General features: G+C 34.7%; 1 protein-coding gene across 8 annotated transcripts in view; it reads right to left on the bottom strand.

Annotated features, from left to right (window-relative positions):
• Positions 1-16,285, bottom strand: part of LOC139042703 (transmembrane protein 182-like) — a 139,343-nt gene that overhangs the window by 107,305 nt on the left and 15,753 nt on the right. For all 8 annotated transcript variants that reach the window (XR_011499751.1, XR_011499752.1, XM_070502574.1 and 5 more), the window contains one exon: positions 5,295-5,393. Coding sequence is in view for 6 of the 8 variants with exons in the window: in XM_070502574.1 (XP_070358675.1) it covers positions 5,295-5,393 (99 nt within the window). In the remaining 2 variants the exon portion in view is untranslated. The remainder of the gene's footprint in view (positions 1-5,294; positions 5,394-16,285) is intronic.

Genomic DNA, 16,285 nt, shown 5'->3' with positions numbered 1-16,285 from the left:
AAGTTGTTGCAAATGGAAAGATTTCATTTTTTCTGGCTGAATAATATTCAATTGTGTATATATACTACATCTTCTTTATCCATTCATCCTTTGATGGGCACTTAGGTTGTTTCCACATCTTGGCTATTGTAAATACTGCTGCAGTGAACATAGTGGTGCATATATCTTTTCAAATTACTGTTTTTGTGTTCTTTGGATAAATACTCAGAAGTGGAATAGCTGGATCATATCGTAGTTCTAGTCTTAACTTTTTGTGGAATCTCAAGACTGTATTTTATAGGGGCTGCATCAATTTCCATTCCCACCAACAGTGTATGATGTTCCCTTTTCTCCATGCCCTCTCCAACACTTGTTATTTCTTGTCTTTTTGTTAATAGCCATTTTAACAGGTGTGAGGTGATATCTCATTGTAGTTTTGATTTGCGTTTACCTAATAATTAGTGAAGTTGAACATCTTATGTACCTATTGGTGATTTGCATGTCTCCTTTGGAAAAATGTATATTAAGTTCCTCTGCCAATTTTTTATTCAGGCTGTTTTATTGTTATTGTTGAGTTATGTGAGTCCTTTATATATTTTCGATATTAACCCCTTATTGGATATATAATTTGCAAATACCCTCTCCCATTAAGTAGGTTTACTTTTTGTTTTAATGATGGATTCCTTCACTGTGCAGAAGCTTTTTAGTTTTCTGTATTTTTATTTGTTTATTTTTGCTTTTATTTCCATTGCCTTTGGAGTCAGATCCACAAAGGTATCGCTAAGACCAACATCAAGGAGTTTACTGCCTATATTTTCTTCTAGAAATTTTATGGTTTCAGGTCTTATATTCAAGTCTTTAATCCATTTTGAGCTACTTTTTGTGTATGGTATAATATAAGTTGTCTAATTTCATTCTTTTAGATGTGGTTGTCCAGTTTTCCAAACACTGTTTATTGAAGAAACTGTCCTTTCTCCTTTGTATGCTGTGCCTCCTTTGTCATAAATTAATTGTCCACTTATGTGTGGATTTAGTTCGGGGCTCTCAATTCTGCTCCATTGATCTGTGTCTGTTTTTATGCCAATATCATGCTGTTTAATTACTATAGCTTTGTAGTATAGTTTGAAATCAGGGAGCATAATACCTCCAGTTTTGTTTTTCTTTCTCAGGATTGCTTTGGCTATTTGGGTTGTTTTGTGGTTCCATACAAATTTTAGAATTATGTATTCTAGTCTGGGAAAAATGCCATTGGAATTTTGATAAGGATTTCACTGAATGTGTAGACTGCTTTGGCTTGAATGGACATTTTAACAATATGAATTTTTCCAATCCATGAGCACAGAAAATCTTTCCATTTATTTGTATCTTCTTCAGTTTCTTTCATTAGTGTCCTATAATTAACAGAGTACAGGTTTTTGACTTCCTTGGTTAAATTTATCCCTAAGCATTTTAATTTTTATGAAATTATAAATGGGATTATTTTCTTATTTTCTCTTTTTGATGGTTTGCTTTTAGTGTATAAAAATTCCACAGATTTCTGTATATTGATGCTGTTTCCTGCAGCTTTACCAAATTCATTTATTAGTTCTAACAGTTTTCTAGTGGAGTGTTTTGGGTTTTCTGTATATAGTATGTCATCTGCAAATGTTGACAGTTTTACCTCTTCCTTTCCAATTTGGATGTATTTTATTTCTTTTTCTTGCCTAATTGTTGTGGCTAGGAATTTCAATACTATGTTGAATAAAAGTGGCAAGAGTGGGCTACCTTATCTTGTTCCTGATCTCAGAGGAAACACTTTCAGCTTTTCACCATTGAGTATGATGTTAACTATGGGCCTGTCATATGCAGTCTTTATTATGTTGAGTTACATTCCTTTTATACCCACTTTGTTGAAACTTTTTATCATAAATGAATGTTGAATTTTGTCAAATGTTTTCTCCATCTACTGAAATGATCCTATGATTTTTAATATTAATTTTGTTAATGTAGTGTATCACATTGATTGATTTGCACTTATTGGGCCATCCTTACATCCCTGGAATAAATCCCGCTTGATCATATGTATGATACTTTTAATGTACTGTTGCTTGCATCCAATTTGCTAGTATTTCATTGAGGATTTTTTCATCTATGTTCATCAGAAATATTGGCCTGTAATTTTATTTTATTGTGGTGTTCTTGTCAGGTTTTGGTATCAGGGTAATGCTGTCCTCGAAAATGAGTTTGGAAGCACTCCCTGCACTTCAACTTTTTAGAAGAATTTGGGGAGGATAAGTATTAAATCTTCTTTGAATATTTGGTACAATTCACCAGTGAGGCCATTTGGTCCTGGACTTTTGGATTTGGGGAGGTTTTTGATTATTGATTCAATCTCCTTACTAGTAATCACTCTATTCAGGTTTTCTATTTCTTCATGATTCAGTCTTGGAAGATTGTATGTTTCTAAAAATTTACCCATTTCTTCTAGATTGTCCAATTTGTTGGAGTATAATTGTTCATAGTAGTCTCTTAGGATTCTTTGCATTTCTGTGGTATCAGTTGTAATTTTCCTCTTTCATTTCCAATTTTGCTTTTTAGAGACCTCTCCCTTTATTTTTTTTGATTAATCTAGCTGAAGTTTTGTCAATTTTGTTTATCTTTTCAAGAACCAGCTCTTAGTTTCATTGATCTTTTCTATTGTCTTTTTAGTCTCTATTTTGTTTATTTCTGCTCTGATCTTTATTATTTTTTTTTCTTTTACTGACTTCGGGCTTCATTTGTTCTTCTCTAGCTCCTTTAGGTAGAAAGTTTGTTTATTTGAGATTATTCTTGTTTCTTGATGTAGATCTGTATTGCTCTGAACTTGCTTCTTAGGACTGCTTTTGCTGCATCCCAAAGATTTTGGTATGTTGTATTTCCTGTTTTCATTTGTTTCTATGTATTTTCTGATTTCTTCTTTGATTTCTTCAATGACTCATTGGTTGTCCTGTAGCACGTTTAATTTTCATGTTTTGTGATTTTTCTAGTTTTCTTCTTGTTATCGATTTCTAGTTACATACCCTTGTGGTTGCAGAAGATACTTGCTATTATTTCAGTCTTCTTGAACTTACTGAGACTTGTTTTGTGCCTAACGTGTGATCTATCTTGGAGAATATTCCAAGTGCACCTGAGAAAAATGGAAATTCTGTTGCTTTCAGATGGAATGTTCTGTATATATCTGTTAAGTTTTTCTGGTCTAGGGTCTCATTTAATGCTGATATTTCCCTTTTAATTCTTCGTTTCGATGATCTATCCATTGATGTAAGTGGGGTGTTAAAGTCCCCTACTATTGAATTGCTGTCAAATTCTCTCTTTAGGTTCATTAATATTTGTTTTATGTATCTAATTGCTCCTGTGTTGGGAACATGTATATTTATAAATGTTATGCTTTCCTACTGGATTGATCCCTTTCTCATTAAGCAATTCCCATCTTTGCCTATTATTATAGTCTTTGTTCTAAAGTCTATTTCATCTGTTTTGAGTATAGCTACAGCAGTTTTCTTTTTAGTTCCATCTGCATGGAATATCTTTCTTAATCCCTTACTTTTCTGTCTTTGTGTGTCCTTACTTCTGAAGTGAGTCTTTCATAGGCAGCATACAGATGGGTCTTGTTTTTTTATCCATTCAGCCACTCTTTGTCTTTTGATTTGAGTTTAGTCGATTTACATTTAAAGTAAGTGTTGATAGTATGTACTTATTGCCATTTTGTTAATTGTTGTCTAGCTGTTTTTGTAGTTCCTCTCTGTTCCCTTCTTCTCTTTCTCTCTTCCTGTATAGTATAATGGCTTTCTTTAGTGTTATGTTTAGATTGCTTTCTCACTTTCTTTCATGCATTTACTATGTTTTTGCTTTACGGTTACTGTGCAATTCCTCTATAAGTTCCTGTGTATATAATAGTCCTTTTTTAGTTGAGAGCAACTTAAATTAGAACATATTTCAAAATTTTACGTTTTTTTCTCCCCCTTACTTCCCACATTTTTTATCTTTTTATTTTATACATCCTTTAACTAATTATTGTAGTTCTAGTTAATTTTATTCTTTTTATCTTTCAACCTTCATACTTGCTTTATTGGAACATTTTCTTTTGTCTCATTTTGCCTGACTCTCTGTGCTTGTTTCCATGTATCAGGCATGTCAACTACTTCTCCCAGTCTTGAAAGAGTGGACTGTGTAAGAGATATCACTTGGGGTCCAGAAGCACAATTCCCTCTGACTACCAAAGCTAGGAGCTCAAAGGGCATCCCCTGGGTGGGCCCCAATTGCCCATTGGCTCTGACAGTGTCTTGCAGATGGCATGTGGGAGCAGAGCTCCTTGTTCATCATGTCTGTCAGGGCCTAAAGAGCAACATGTGTGGGCAGGGCTGCTTACCCTCCACATCTGTCAGTGCCACATGCAAGTGTCATGGGACCAAGAGGCTAGGCTGCTTGCCCTCCTCATCTGTTGGTGCCATGAATGAACTTATGTTTTTTGAATGCTCTTTATTTGTTTGCAACCCAATCTAAGTACAGTAATTGTGGATGAAATAATGTGATGTCTTGGATTTGATTTAAAATACTTCCCCCACAAAAAAAGGGGGAGAGGAATAATTGAAACAATAGACGAAAACAGTGTTAAAAGGCTGATAATTTTTAAATCTGGGTGCTGGTTCCATGTGGACTTATAATGCTATGTAATATACCATTCTATTTATTCTGGTGCATGTTCAAATATTCCAAATTAAGAGTTTAAAAAAATTAAATTTACTCTATTCCAAATAGGAAGATGATTCTACCTAACCTCCAATGCTAGCTAATGGAAATGGAATATGTTTCTGAATTTTGTATGGAAAAATTTGCATGGAAATCTTTGAATCTCTTGTTCACTTCCATCTTGGATCAGTGTAGTTTAAGGATCAAGATTATAGGTTTTGCAATAAAAAAATACTTGATTCTTAATTTTAGTTCTACAACTTCTAACCTCCCTGAGCATCAGTTTCCTCATTTATAAAATGGGATTAGTAATATCTAACTTATAGGCTCGTGCTAAGAAGAAATTAGACTTGTTTTTATGCTTAGCACCTAGCAGATTTTCAAATTTTGATTCCTTGCTTTTTTCACTTCACTTGCATCAAGTGTCACCCATTGATATGGTGGCTTGGTTAAATATATTTTGTGGCTGGAGAATATATGCAGAGAAAACCATCTTAGACCAAAATCTAGCACAAAATATTGATGTCATTAATACTAAGTAAGCTTTTGTTAAGTATATATCTTGGCAATATATATCAAGAATCCTGGGGATATGTTTCAAAACTCACCTGTAGTTGCATCAAAGGAAGGATGTGGAAAAGGTCCAACAGCAATTGGCATGGGAAAGAGATACCCAGGAATACAGCGCTTTGGATGAGGCTGATTCACTGCAAAAGAACAAGTATAATTTATTTTGAATTTGAAGACCTTGGAAACTAAACTCTGACCGTTTATGCAACAGATAGGTCAATAAAATATTATAATCAAAGACTGAATAAATAACGAGATGAAAATATCTCATCTTGTGAATAAGGCTGTTGGGGCACAGAGAAGGGGAAATGACTCACCCAAGGTCTGGCACAGAAAAATGGGGACGAGAATCTTTGTGTGCTAACTGTAATTCAACATCATTTTCCAAAAGCCCTATCTCCTCTTATATTTTTTGCACATTCAACTTACTCAGCATCTACTTTGTAATAAAAAGAACTGACAGGTGCTGTGGAGATTAAGTCTTCAGCTTCAAAGAGATTGCAACCAAGTGGCAGAAATAAATATACATCCAAGAAACCTTTATTAATTGTAGTCTGTTTCAATGGATATAAAACGTACTAAGGATATTGCTCTAGGTGACTAAGGGAAGTAATAAATTAATTCTAACTGGGAAGTACCAAGGAGTTATTCTAACAGTTATAGAATTTGACTTTGGCCTTGAAGGATGAGTGTTATTTTAACAAGTGAAAGTGGTTTGAAGGTCATACTAGATAGAGAATAGGGCACAGGAAGAGGCAGTGACATAGGAAAGTACAAAGCATATTTGGGGCAAGGACCCAGATTTCAGCAATGGAAGAGAAGTAAAAAGATTTCCACTTCCTAAAAGATCTTAGAGATTTATAGGGACAAAACATAGCTACATATTTGGCACTACAGCACAGTGTTACTGGTTACATTTTATTTTCCAACTAAGAAACAACATAAGTTACCACCTTACAAATTATAATACGCAACAATATGACATAGGACAAAACATCTGGAAGTAAATTAACTGTTTACATGTCAGGAGCCTATAGTCATGGTAGCCAACATACTGGAAGACAGAATCAAGGTGCAAAAAGATCTCAACAGTGGGTTGAACTTAGCATAATTGAATTTAACATGGATAAATGTAAAGTATTGTACTTAATCTCAAATTCCATTTGTAGCATACAGATGGAAACATATGGATAAGCAGAAAATAATGCAAAAGATAATATAGGCCAGTGGGATTTGCTATAAACTAAATATAAGTTATTGTGCATTAGGCTTTCCAAAAAGGAAATGCTACTTTAGGCTGTATGAATAGAAGTAGAGTATTCAAAGAAATAAGTAATATGCCACATCTGGAGTAATTCGTGAATAGTGAGTGCCTCATTTTAAGAGGGCTATGAGAAAATTGGAGCACACTCAATGAAGAGTTATTAAATTGGTGACAGAACAAGAAAATATATCCTGTTAGAAACAATAGAATGAAATTAGGATATTTAAGCATAAAAATGTGTGGTAGGGGTGAGGATGAGAAGGCACAAATGATAATGCTCATTAGTCACTTGAGGAGCTATCACAGATAGAGGTCCTCGGTTTGTTCTGTGTGGCTCCAGAGGACAGAATCAGAGCCCGTGGTCAGAAGTTTCAGAAAGACTAATTATTTTTCCAGTAAAAAAAAAAGAAATGTGTAACAATTACAGCTGTCAGATATTACAAGAGGGTGCCTGATGAAGGAATTTAAGCCTCCTTCAATGGAGGTTTTTAAGAATAGACTGATAGCTACTTGTCAACTTTTTTAGAGGGGATTCATACGTTAATCAGGTAGGGAATTGGACTAGATATCCTCTAATGTTTCCTTTATTAGTAATGTTCTCTGATTCTATAAGTCTATGCAAAAGCGTGTCATCACAATGGAAGTACTATTATATCAATATTAATACCAGTGTCTTGTCGTGATTAATGATAGACCAAGAATGTTAAATGCATTAATGGAGTGACGCTTACTTTAAAATGTTTTCTATTTAGCAGTAACACTTCAAGATAAGTGCACATTTGTCTCCACTTAAATTACTAAAGAATTCCCATTGAATGGATTATTACAGCTGTATGAATACCAAATTAATTTACTATAATAAATACTTTAACCAATAATGTCAAAGCATTAAGATTTGCCTATGCTCTAAAAATGCGGGTTATTAATGACAAGTAACTTTGATATTTATTCCTTCACATGTCTATTCCAACTCCATTTAACATACTTTATCTTCACCAGGTTTAATTCATTTAATTCAGTCTGACATGTCAAGGCTATCAATTTGGATTATGTATCTAAGTGCTATAAAGTGGTTCACAAACATTGATGAGGTATAGTCTACTACGAGGAATAAATATCTAAAGGAAAAAAAATCAGTGGGAAAGAAACAGTTATATATACAAATATGTTTATAAGCATTAGCACATACGTGATGAGGAAACAGAACAATCAAAATGGCTGACAATAGATGAAAATCAAACAATGATAAAAACTATGAAGGTACGTTGGGTTGTTAGAAAATGACAGTGTTATGGACTATACCAATTTGACACCTGGATATGAAGTAGTGATAGGCAGAAAAATTGCACCTCAAATAGCAGAGGCTACCTACAACTAGATAAAACCCATACATGTGTACGGTGATGTGGGTGGAAATTTTCTTTCTCACACAAAAATTCAATAAGCATTGTAAAATAATAGGAAAAATAGATAAGTTTTTTAAAAATTCAGTAATGTAAATTCTATAACCTGGACTACTAGCATTTTGGATTACCTTATTCAAATATAATTCACTTACTATATAACTCACCTATTAAGTGCTCAATTCAATGGTATTTCAAGTATGAACAAAGTTGTGAAACCATCACCATAATCTCATTTTTGAACATTTTCATCACCCTTAAATCAAATTCCTCACCTGTTAGCAGTCATTCTTCACCCACCCCACCTCAATGTAAAGTAATCACTAATCTGCTTTTTGTCCCTATAGATTTGCTTTTCAGGACATTTCATATAAATGGAAGCATACAATATGTGGTCTTTTGTAAACGGCATTTTTCATTTAGCATAATGTTTTCAAGTTTCAACCATGTTGTAGCTGCTTCAAAATTTCATTTTTTAATTGTCAGATAATATTCCATTGTACAGGTATATCATATTTTTTATCTGTTCATAAGTGGATGAACATTTGAATTGTTCTACATTTTGGATATTATGAATAATACTGCTTTGCATATTAATGTACAAGTTTTTGTATGAACACTTTTTCATTAAGCATATTCCTAGAGTAGAATTGCTGCGGCAATTGGTAACTCTATTTAACCTCTTGAGGAACTGTCATACTGTTTTCCAGAGTGGCTGCAACATTTTACCTTGCCACCAGTAGTGTCTAAAAGTTCCAATTTCTCCACATCTTCCCCAAACTTATCATCTGTCTTTTGTTTATAGCCATCTTTGTGGGTGTAAAGTGGTATCACATTGTGGTTTTGATTTTCATTTTCCAGATTGCTAATGATGTTGTGCTTCTTTTATGTCCTTATTGGTCATTTGCATATCTTCTTTGGAGAAATGTCTATTCAAATTTTTTTTTACAATTTGTTTTGCTGAGGAAGACTGGCCCTGAGCTAACATCCATACCCATCTTCCTCTACTTTATACGTGGGACGCCTACCATAGCATGGTATGACAAGCGGTGCCATGTCTGCAACTGGGATCCCAACCGGCAAATCCCTGGCCATCAAAGTGGAACATGTGCACTTAACCACAGTGCCACCGGGTCGGTCCCTACAATTTTTAATTGGGTTGTCTTTTCATTATTGAGTTTTAAGAGCTATTTATTTATTCTGGATAAAAATCCCTCAAGAGATACATGATTTGCAAATATTTTCTCTCATTATCATTATGTTAATTGTTCGTTTCCTTGATGGAATTATAAGCAGCACAAAAAATTTTAAATTTTAATGAAGTTCAATTTATGTATTTTTGACTCATATTTTTAATGTTATATCTAAGACACTATCACCTATGTCAAAAGTCCTGAAGATTGCTTCTATTCTTTATTGTAAGAATGTTATGGATTTAGCTCTTATACTTAGGCCTATGACTCATTTTGAGTGAATTTTTGTGTATGATATGAGATAGGAGTTCAATCCATTTTTTTGTATGTGGATAACTCAGTGTCTCAGAACTATTTGTTGAAAGATTATTCTTTCCATTTTTGAATTCTGCTTGCACCCTTGTCTAAGGTCAATTAACCCTTAATGTAAGGGTCTGTTATTAGACTCTAATTCTTCCATTGATCTATATGTTTATCCTTGTGACAGTACCACACTGATTTGATGACTGTAGTTTTGCAGTAAATTTTAAAATGTGTGAGTTCTCTAACTTTGTTCTTTTTCAGTATTGTATTTGCTGTTCTGGGTATCTTGTATTTCCATAAGGATTTTAGAATCAGGGTAGCAATTTCTGAGGAAAAAAAAGAGCTATAACTATGATAGAGATAACACTGAATTTGTAGACAGATTTAAGGAGTATTACCATCTTAATAATCTTGTTTCCAATCCAGGAACATGAGATGTCTTTCCATTTATTCAGATCTCTGTTAATTTCTTTCAACAATATTTTGTATATTTCAGTGTACAAGTCTTACACTTCTTTTGCTTAATTTATTCCTAAATATTTTATATTTATACTGTTGTAAATGGAATGGTTTTATAAACTTCATTTTGTAATGTTTATTGCCATTGAAATCCCATTGACTTTTGTATATAAATCTTCTGTCCTGAAACTTTGCTGAACATTTTTATTAGTTTTAAAAGATTTCTTAGTGGATTCCTTAGGATTTTCTATATATAAGATCATATCATTTTCAAATAGAGATAATTTTACTTTTTAATTTCCAATTTTTTCTTTGAGGGAAATATTTTATTAATAATTCAATCTCTTTACTTATGGATCTATTAAGATTCTCTATTTTATTCTTGAGTCACTTTCTGTAGTTTGTGTATTTTGGGGAATTTATTCACTTCATCTAGCTTATCTAATTTGTTAGCATACAGGTGTTCATAGTGTTTCCCTATAATTCTTTTTTTAAAAAAATTAAAATTTTTCTATTTAGATTCATAAATTACATCATTGTGAAATTTCAGTCATAAATTATTTCTTGTCTGTCATGACACAAGTGCTCCCCTTCACCCCCTATGCCCCCCCCTTACCCCCCTTCCCCTGGTAACCACTGAACTGTTTTCCTTGTCCATGTGTTTGTTTATATTTCACATATGAGTGAAATCATCTGGTGTTTGTTTTTCTCAGTCTGACTTATTTCACTGAGCATAATACCCTCCAGCTCTATCCATGTTGTTGCAAATGGGATGATTTTGTCATTTTTATGGCTGAGTAGTATACCATTGTATATATACATATATACCACATCTTCTTTATTCAATCATCACTTGATGGGCATTTGGGGTGTTTCCATGTCTTGGCTATTGTGAATAGTGCTGCAATGAACATAGGGGTACATATGTTACTTTGAATTGTTGATTTCAAGTTGTTTGGGTAGACACCCAGTTGTGGGATAGCTGGGTCATATGATATTTCTATGTTTATTACTCCTTTCCATAGTGGCTGCACCAGTTTGTGCTTCCACCAGCAGTGTATGAGTGTTCCCTTTTCTCCACATCCTCTCCAACATTTGTTGTTTTTTGTCTTGGTAGTTATAGTCATTCTGACCAGTGTAAGATGATATCTCATTGTAGTTTTGATTTTCATTTCCTTAATGATTAGAGATGTAGAGCATCTTTTCGTGTGTCTGTTGGCCCACTGTATATATTCCTTGGACAAATGTCTGTTCATATCTTCTGCCCATTTTTTATCAGGTTTTTTGGGGTTTTGTTGTTGTTGTTGTTGAGTTGTGTGAGTTCTTTATATACCTTGGAGATCCCTTGTCTGATAAGTGATTTGCAAATATTTTCTCCCAGTTGGTGGGTTGTCTTTCCATTTTGCTGATGGTTTCCTTTGCTTTGCAGAAAATTTTTAGTCTGATGTAGTATCCTTTGTTAACTTTTTCTTTCGTTTTGCTTACCTAAGTAGACATGGTGTTAGAAAAGATGTGGCTAAGACCAATGTCAAATTGGGTACTGGCTATATTTTGTTTTAGAATTTTTATGGTTTCAGTTCTTACATACAAATCCTTAATCCATTTAGAGTTAATTTTTGTGTATGGTGCATGATAATGGTCTACTTTCATTCTTTTGCATGTAGCTGTCCAGTTTTCCCAACACCATTTATTGAAGAGACTTTCCTTTCTCCATTGTATGTTCTTTGCTCCTTCATCAAAGATTAACTGTCCATAGATGTGTGGTTTTATTTCTGGGCTTTCAATTCTGATCCATTGATCTATCTGTCTGTTTTTATGCCAGTACCATGCTGTTTTGATTACTATAGCTTTATAGTATGTTTTGAAGTCAGGGATTGTGATGCCACCAGTATGTTGTTTCTTCACAGGATTGCTTTGGCTATTTGGGGTCTTTTGTTGTTCCATATAAATTTTTGGATTCTTTGTTCAATTTCTGTGAAGAATTTCATTGGGATTTTGATTGAGATTGCATTGAATCTGTAGATTGCTTTAAGTAGTATGGTCATTTCACTATGTTTATTCTTCCAACCCATGAAAATGGAATAGCTTTCCATTTCTTTATGTCTTCAGTTTCTTTCAATAATGTCTTATAGCTTTCAGTGTACAGATCTTTCACCTCTTTGGTTAAATTTATTCCTAGGTATTTTATTTTTGTTGTGGCAACTGTAAATGGGATTTTAGTCTTGATTTCTTTTTCTGCTAGTTCATTTTAGTGTATAGGAATGCAACTGATTTTTTTTAAATTGCTTTTGTACCCTGAAATTTTGCTGTAGTTGTTGCTTATTTCTAATAGTTTTCTGGTGGATTCTTTAGGGTTTTCTATATACAGAATCATATCATCTTCAAATAGTGAAAGTTTCATTTCTTCCTTTCCAAGTGGGATTCCTTTTATTTCTTTTTCTTGCCTAATTGCTCTGGCCAATACCTCCAGTACTATGTTGAATAGGAGTGGCAGGATTGGGCATGCTTGTCTTGTTCCTGGTATGAGAAGGATGGCTTTCCATTTTTCATGTTGGCTTTGGGTTTGTTGTATATGGCTTTTATTATGTTGAGGGACTTTCCTTCAATACCCATGTTATTGAGAGTTTTTATCATAAATGGATGTTGGATCTTGTCAAATGCTTTCTATGCAGCTATTGAGATTATCATGTGATTTTTATTCCTCATTTTATTAATGCAGTGTATCACATTTATTGATTAGCAATGTTGAACCATCCCTGCATCCCTGGAATGAATCCCACTTGATCGTGGTATGATTCTTTTAATCTATTGCTGTATTTGGTTTGCCAATATTTTGCTGAGGGTTTTTCCATCAAAGATCATCAGTAATATTGGCCTATATTTTTCCTTCTTCGTGTTGTCCTTGTCTGGTTTTGGTATCAGGGTAATGTTGGCCTCATAGACTGTGTTAGGCAGGGTTTCATCTTTGATTTTTTGAAATAGTTTGAGAAGGACAGGTACTCAATTTTTGAACGTTTGGTAGAATTCTCCAGAGAAGTCATCTGGTCCCGGAATTTTGTTTTTTCAGAGGTTTTTTATGACTGTTTCAATCTCTGTACTTGTTATTTGTCTATTCAGATTCTCTATTTCTTCTTTATTCAGTTTTGGGAGGTGGTGTGAGTCTAAGAATTCATCCATTTCTTCTAGGTTTTTGTGAGCATATAATTTTTCATAATATTCTCTTATAATACTTTGTATTTCTGCAGTATCTGTTATACTTTCTCCTCTTTCATTTCTAATTTTATTTATTGGAGACTTCTCTCTTTTTATCTTGGTGAGTCTGGCTAAAGGTTTGTCAATTTTGTTTATCTTCTCAAAGAACCAGCTCTTAGTTTCATTAATCCTTTCTACCGTTTTTTTAGTTTCTGTTTCATTTATTTCTGCTTTGAGTTTTATTATTTCCATCCTTATACTGACTTTGGACTTTATCTGTTCTTCTTTTTCTAGTTCTGTTAGGTGCATTTTAAGATTACTTATTTGAGAGTTTTCCTGCTTGTTGAGATGGGCATATATTGCTATGAATTTCCCTCTTGTGATGACTTTTGCTGCCTCTCATAAGAGTTGGTATGTTGTATTTTCATTTTTGTTTGTCTCCAGGTATTTTTTACTTCCTCTTTGATTTCTTCATTGACTCAATGGTTGTTCAATAGTTGTTTAGTTTCCACATATATCTGGCTTTCCCAGTTTTGTTCTTGTGGTTGATTTCTAGCTTCACAGTCTTGTGGTCAGAAAATATGGTTGGGATGATTTCAATCTTCTTGAATTTATTAAGGCTTACCTTGTTACCCAACATATGGTTTATCTTTGAGAAGGTTCCATGGGCACTTGAGAAGAACGCATATTCTGATATTTTGGGATGGAATGCTCTCTATATATCTATATATATCTATTAAGTCCATCTGGTCAAGTGTTTCAGTTACATCTACTCTTTCCTTGTTGAATTTTTGTCTGGATGATCTGTCCATTGAGGTAAGTTGGGTGTTGAGGTCCCCTACTATTATTGTGTTGCTGTTAATTTCTCCCTTTAGGTCTGTTAATAATTGCTTTATGTACTTTGGTGCCCCTGTGGCAGGTGCATATATATTATTCAGTGTTATGTCCTCTTGGTGGAATGTCCCTTTTGTCATTAAATACTGCCCCTCTTTGTCTCTCATTGTCTTTTTTAACTTGAAGTCTGCTTTGTCTGATAAAAGTATGGCAACATCTGCTTTCTTTTCTTGGCCATTAGCTTGGAGTATCATCTTCCATCCCTTCACTCTAAGCCTATGTTTGCCTAAATGTGGTTCCTGGAGGCAGTATACTGTTGGGTCTTGTTTTTTAATCCATCCAGTTACTCTGTGTCTTTTGATTGGAGAATTCAATCCATTTACATTTAGAGAGATTATTGTTGTAGGAGGGCTTAATGCTGCCATTTTATCTCTTGTTCTCTGGTTGTCCTATGTTTCCACTGTTTCTCTATCTTTGTGTTTCAGACCGCCATTTCATTTTCTTGGTTTTCTGAGAGGGATTTCTCAGTTTTCTCCATTTTTGTGAATTCAAGCTCTGCTCTGATGTTTTGTTTAGTGGTTACTGTGAGGATTGTATGAAAGATACTGGAGATGAGATATTCCATTTTCTTATAAGCTCTTATCTCCCTTAACCTAAGTGGGTTCCTTTCCTTTCCTCTCCCCTTCTGAGTAATTGCTGTTACACATTGTTCTGTTTTTAACTTTGTGGATTTGTGGCTAAGTTGACGTGTTTACCTTTATTTGTGATGCTTTCTTTCCCTTTCTCTTTTATGTTGTAATTGAGTCTTTGCCTTCCTGTTCTGGGAGAGAGCTGCAGGTTTCTGATCTTGTCTGTCTGTTTATCTCCTTCCTCAGAACTTGGTAGACCTTTGCTTTTTTGTTGCCAGTATGAAGGCATCTTTAATTATTTCTTGTAGGTGAGGTCTAATGGCAATGAACTCCCTCAGCTTTTATTTATCTGGGAAAGCTTTTATTTCTCCATCATATGTGAAGTAAAGTTTCACTGGATAGTGTATTCTTGGCTGAAAGTTTTTGTCTTTCAGTATTTTGAATATATCATTCCATCCTCTCCTAGCCTGTACAGTTTCTGCCAAGAAATCCACTGAAAGCCTGAGAGGATTTCCTACGTAGATTATTTTCTTCTGCCTTGCTGCTCCTAACATGTTCTCTTTATCACAAACTTTTGCCATTTTTACTATTATATGCCTTGAATAAAGTCTTTTAGCTTTGCTGAAGTTGGGCATTTGATTAGTTTCATTTATCTATAAATCTGAAATCATCCCCAGGTTTGGGAAGTTCTCAGCAATTATTTCTTTGAACAAGTTTTCTGCTACTTGCTCCATCCCTTCTCCCTCTGAAATATCTATTATCCTTATGTTGCTTTTCCTAATTAAGTCAGACATTTTTCAAAGAATTCCTTCATTTTTAAAAAAATCTTAGTTCTGTCTCCTCCTCCACCTGTAGAGTTTCTACATTTTTATCCTCAAGAAGACTAATTCTTTCCTCCATAAGATCAATTCTATTTCTTAATGATTCTAGATTACTTTTTATTTCATTAATTGTTTTTCATATCCAAAATTTCAGCTTGAGTTTTTTATAGTTTCAATCTCTTTGGTGAAGAGATTCATCTTATTGCTGAGCTCCTTGAGTTGTCTTTCTGTGTTTTCTTGTAAGTCGTTGAGTTTCCTTGTGATGGCTATTTTGAATTCTCTGTCATTTAGGTTTTATATTTCTGTGTCTTCAGCATTGGTTTCTGGGGATTGTCATTTTCCTTCTGGTCTGAGTTGTTGCTTCAGTTTCTCATGGTGTTTGATGAACTAATATTTTGTCAGGGCATTTGTGGTATTCTTAGGACACAGATTCCCCCTGTTAACACTAAGAGGAAGCAGGAGCAGAGATTCTTGCCCCACCCCATCTGCTGGGAGCTGTGGGGGTTTTATGTGTGGTTGCCCCAGCCTGGGGTGCATTCAGGCAGCACTTATGTGGACTGTCCTTGTTGGCCAGGGCTTCCTCACTGGTCTAGGGCCACTCTTTGCTGCCTCAGGGACACTGTGAGCTCCCCTTCCCCACCAGGAAAGTGAACCCAAGTGGGCTCAAAGCTGCTGTGCCTATTCCTGCAGGCTCCCAAGACCCTTCCCTCCTTGGAGGCTGGGCAGCACTGTGAGCACTCATGTGTGTGCCTGGAAAGTGTTTGCCCCAGCACGGAGAGCTGCTGAGGTCTCTGTTTAGAGTTCAAAGCCTGTGGGGCCACTCTGCTTGGTGGGTGGGGCTTCCTTGCTGGGACTTGAGCTGTGGCTGCTCCCTGGTGGCACAGGGGCACAGTGGGCTCCTTCCCCACCAGGAAAGTGACCACAAACATGG

The sequence above is a fragment of the Equus asinus genome, chromosome X (genome assembly GCF_041296235.1).
Source record: "Equus asinus isolate D_3611 breed Donkey chromosome X, EquAss-T2T_v2, whole genome shotgun sequence".
In the NCBI taxonomy this organism is placed as follows: Eukaryota; Metazoa; Chordata; class Mammalia; order Perissodactyla; family Equidae; genus Equus; species Equus asinus.
The sequence above is the reverse complement of the archived record's forward strand: the minus strand, read 5'-3'. Positions and strand labels throughout refer to the sequence as shown.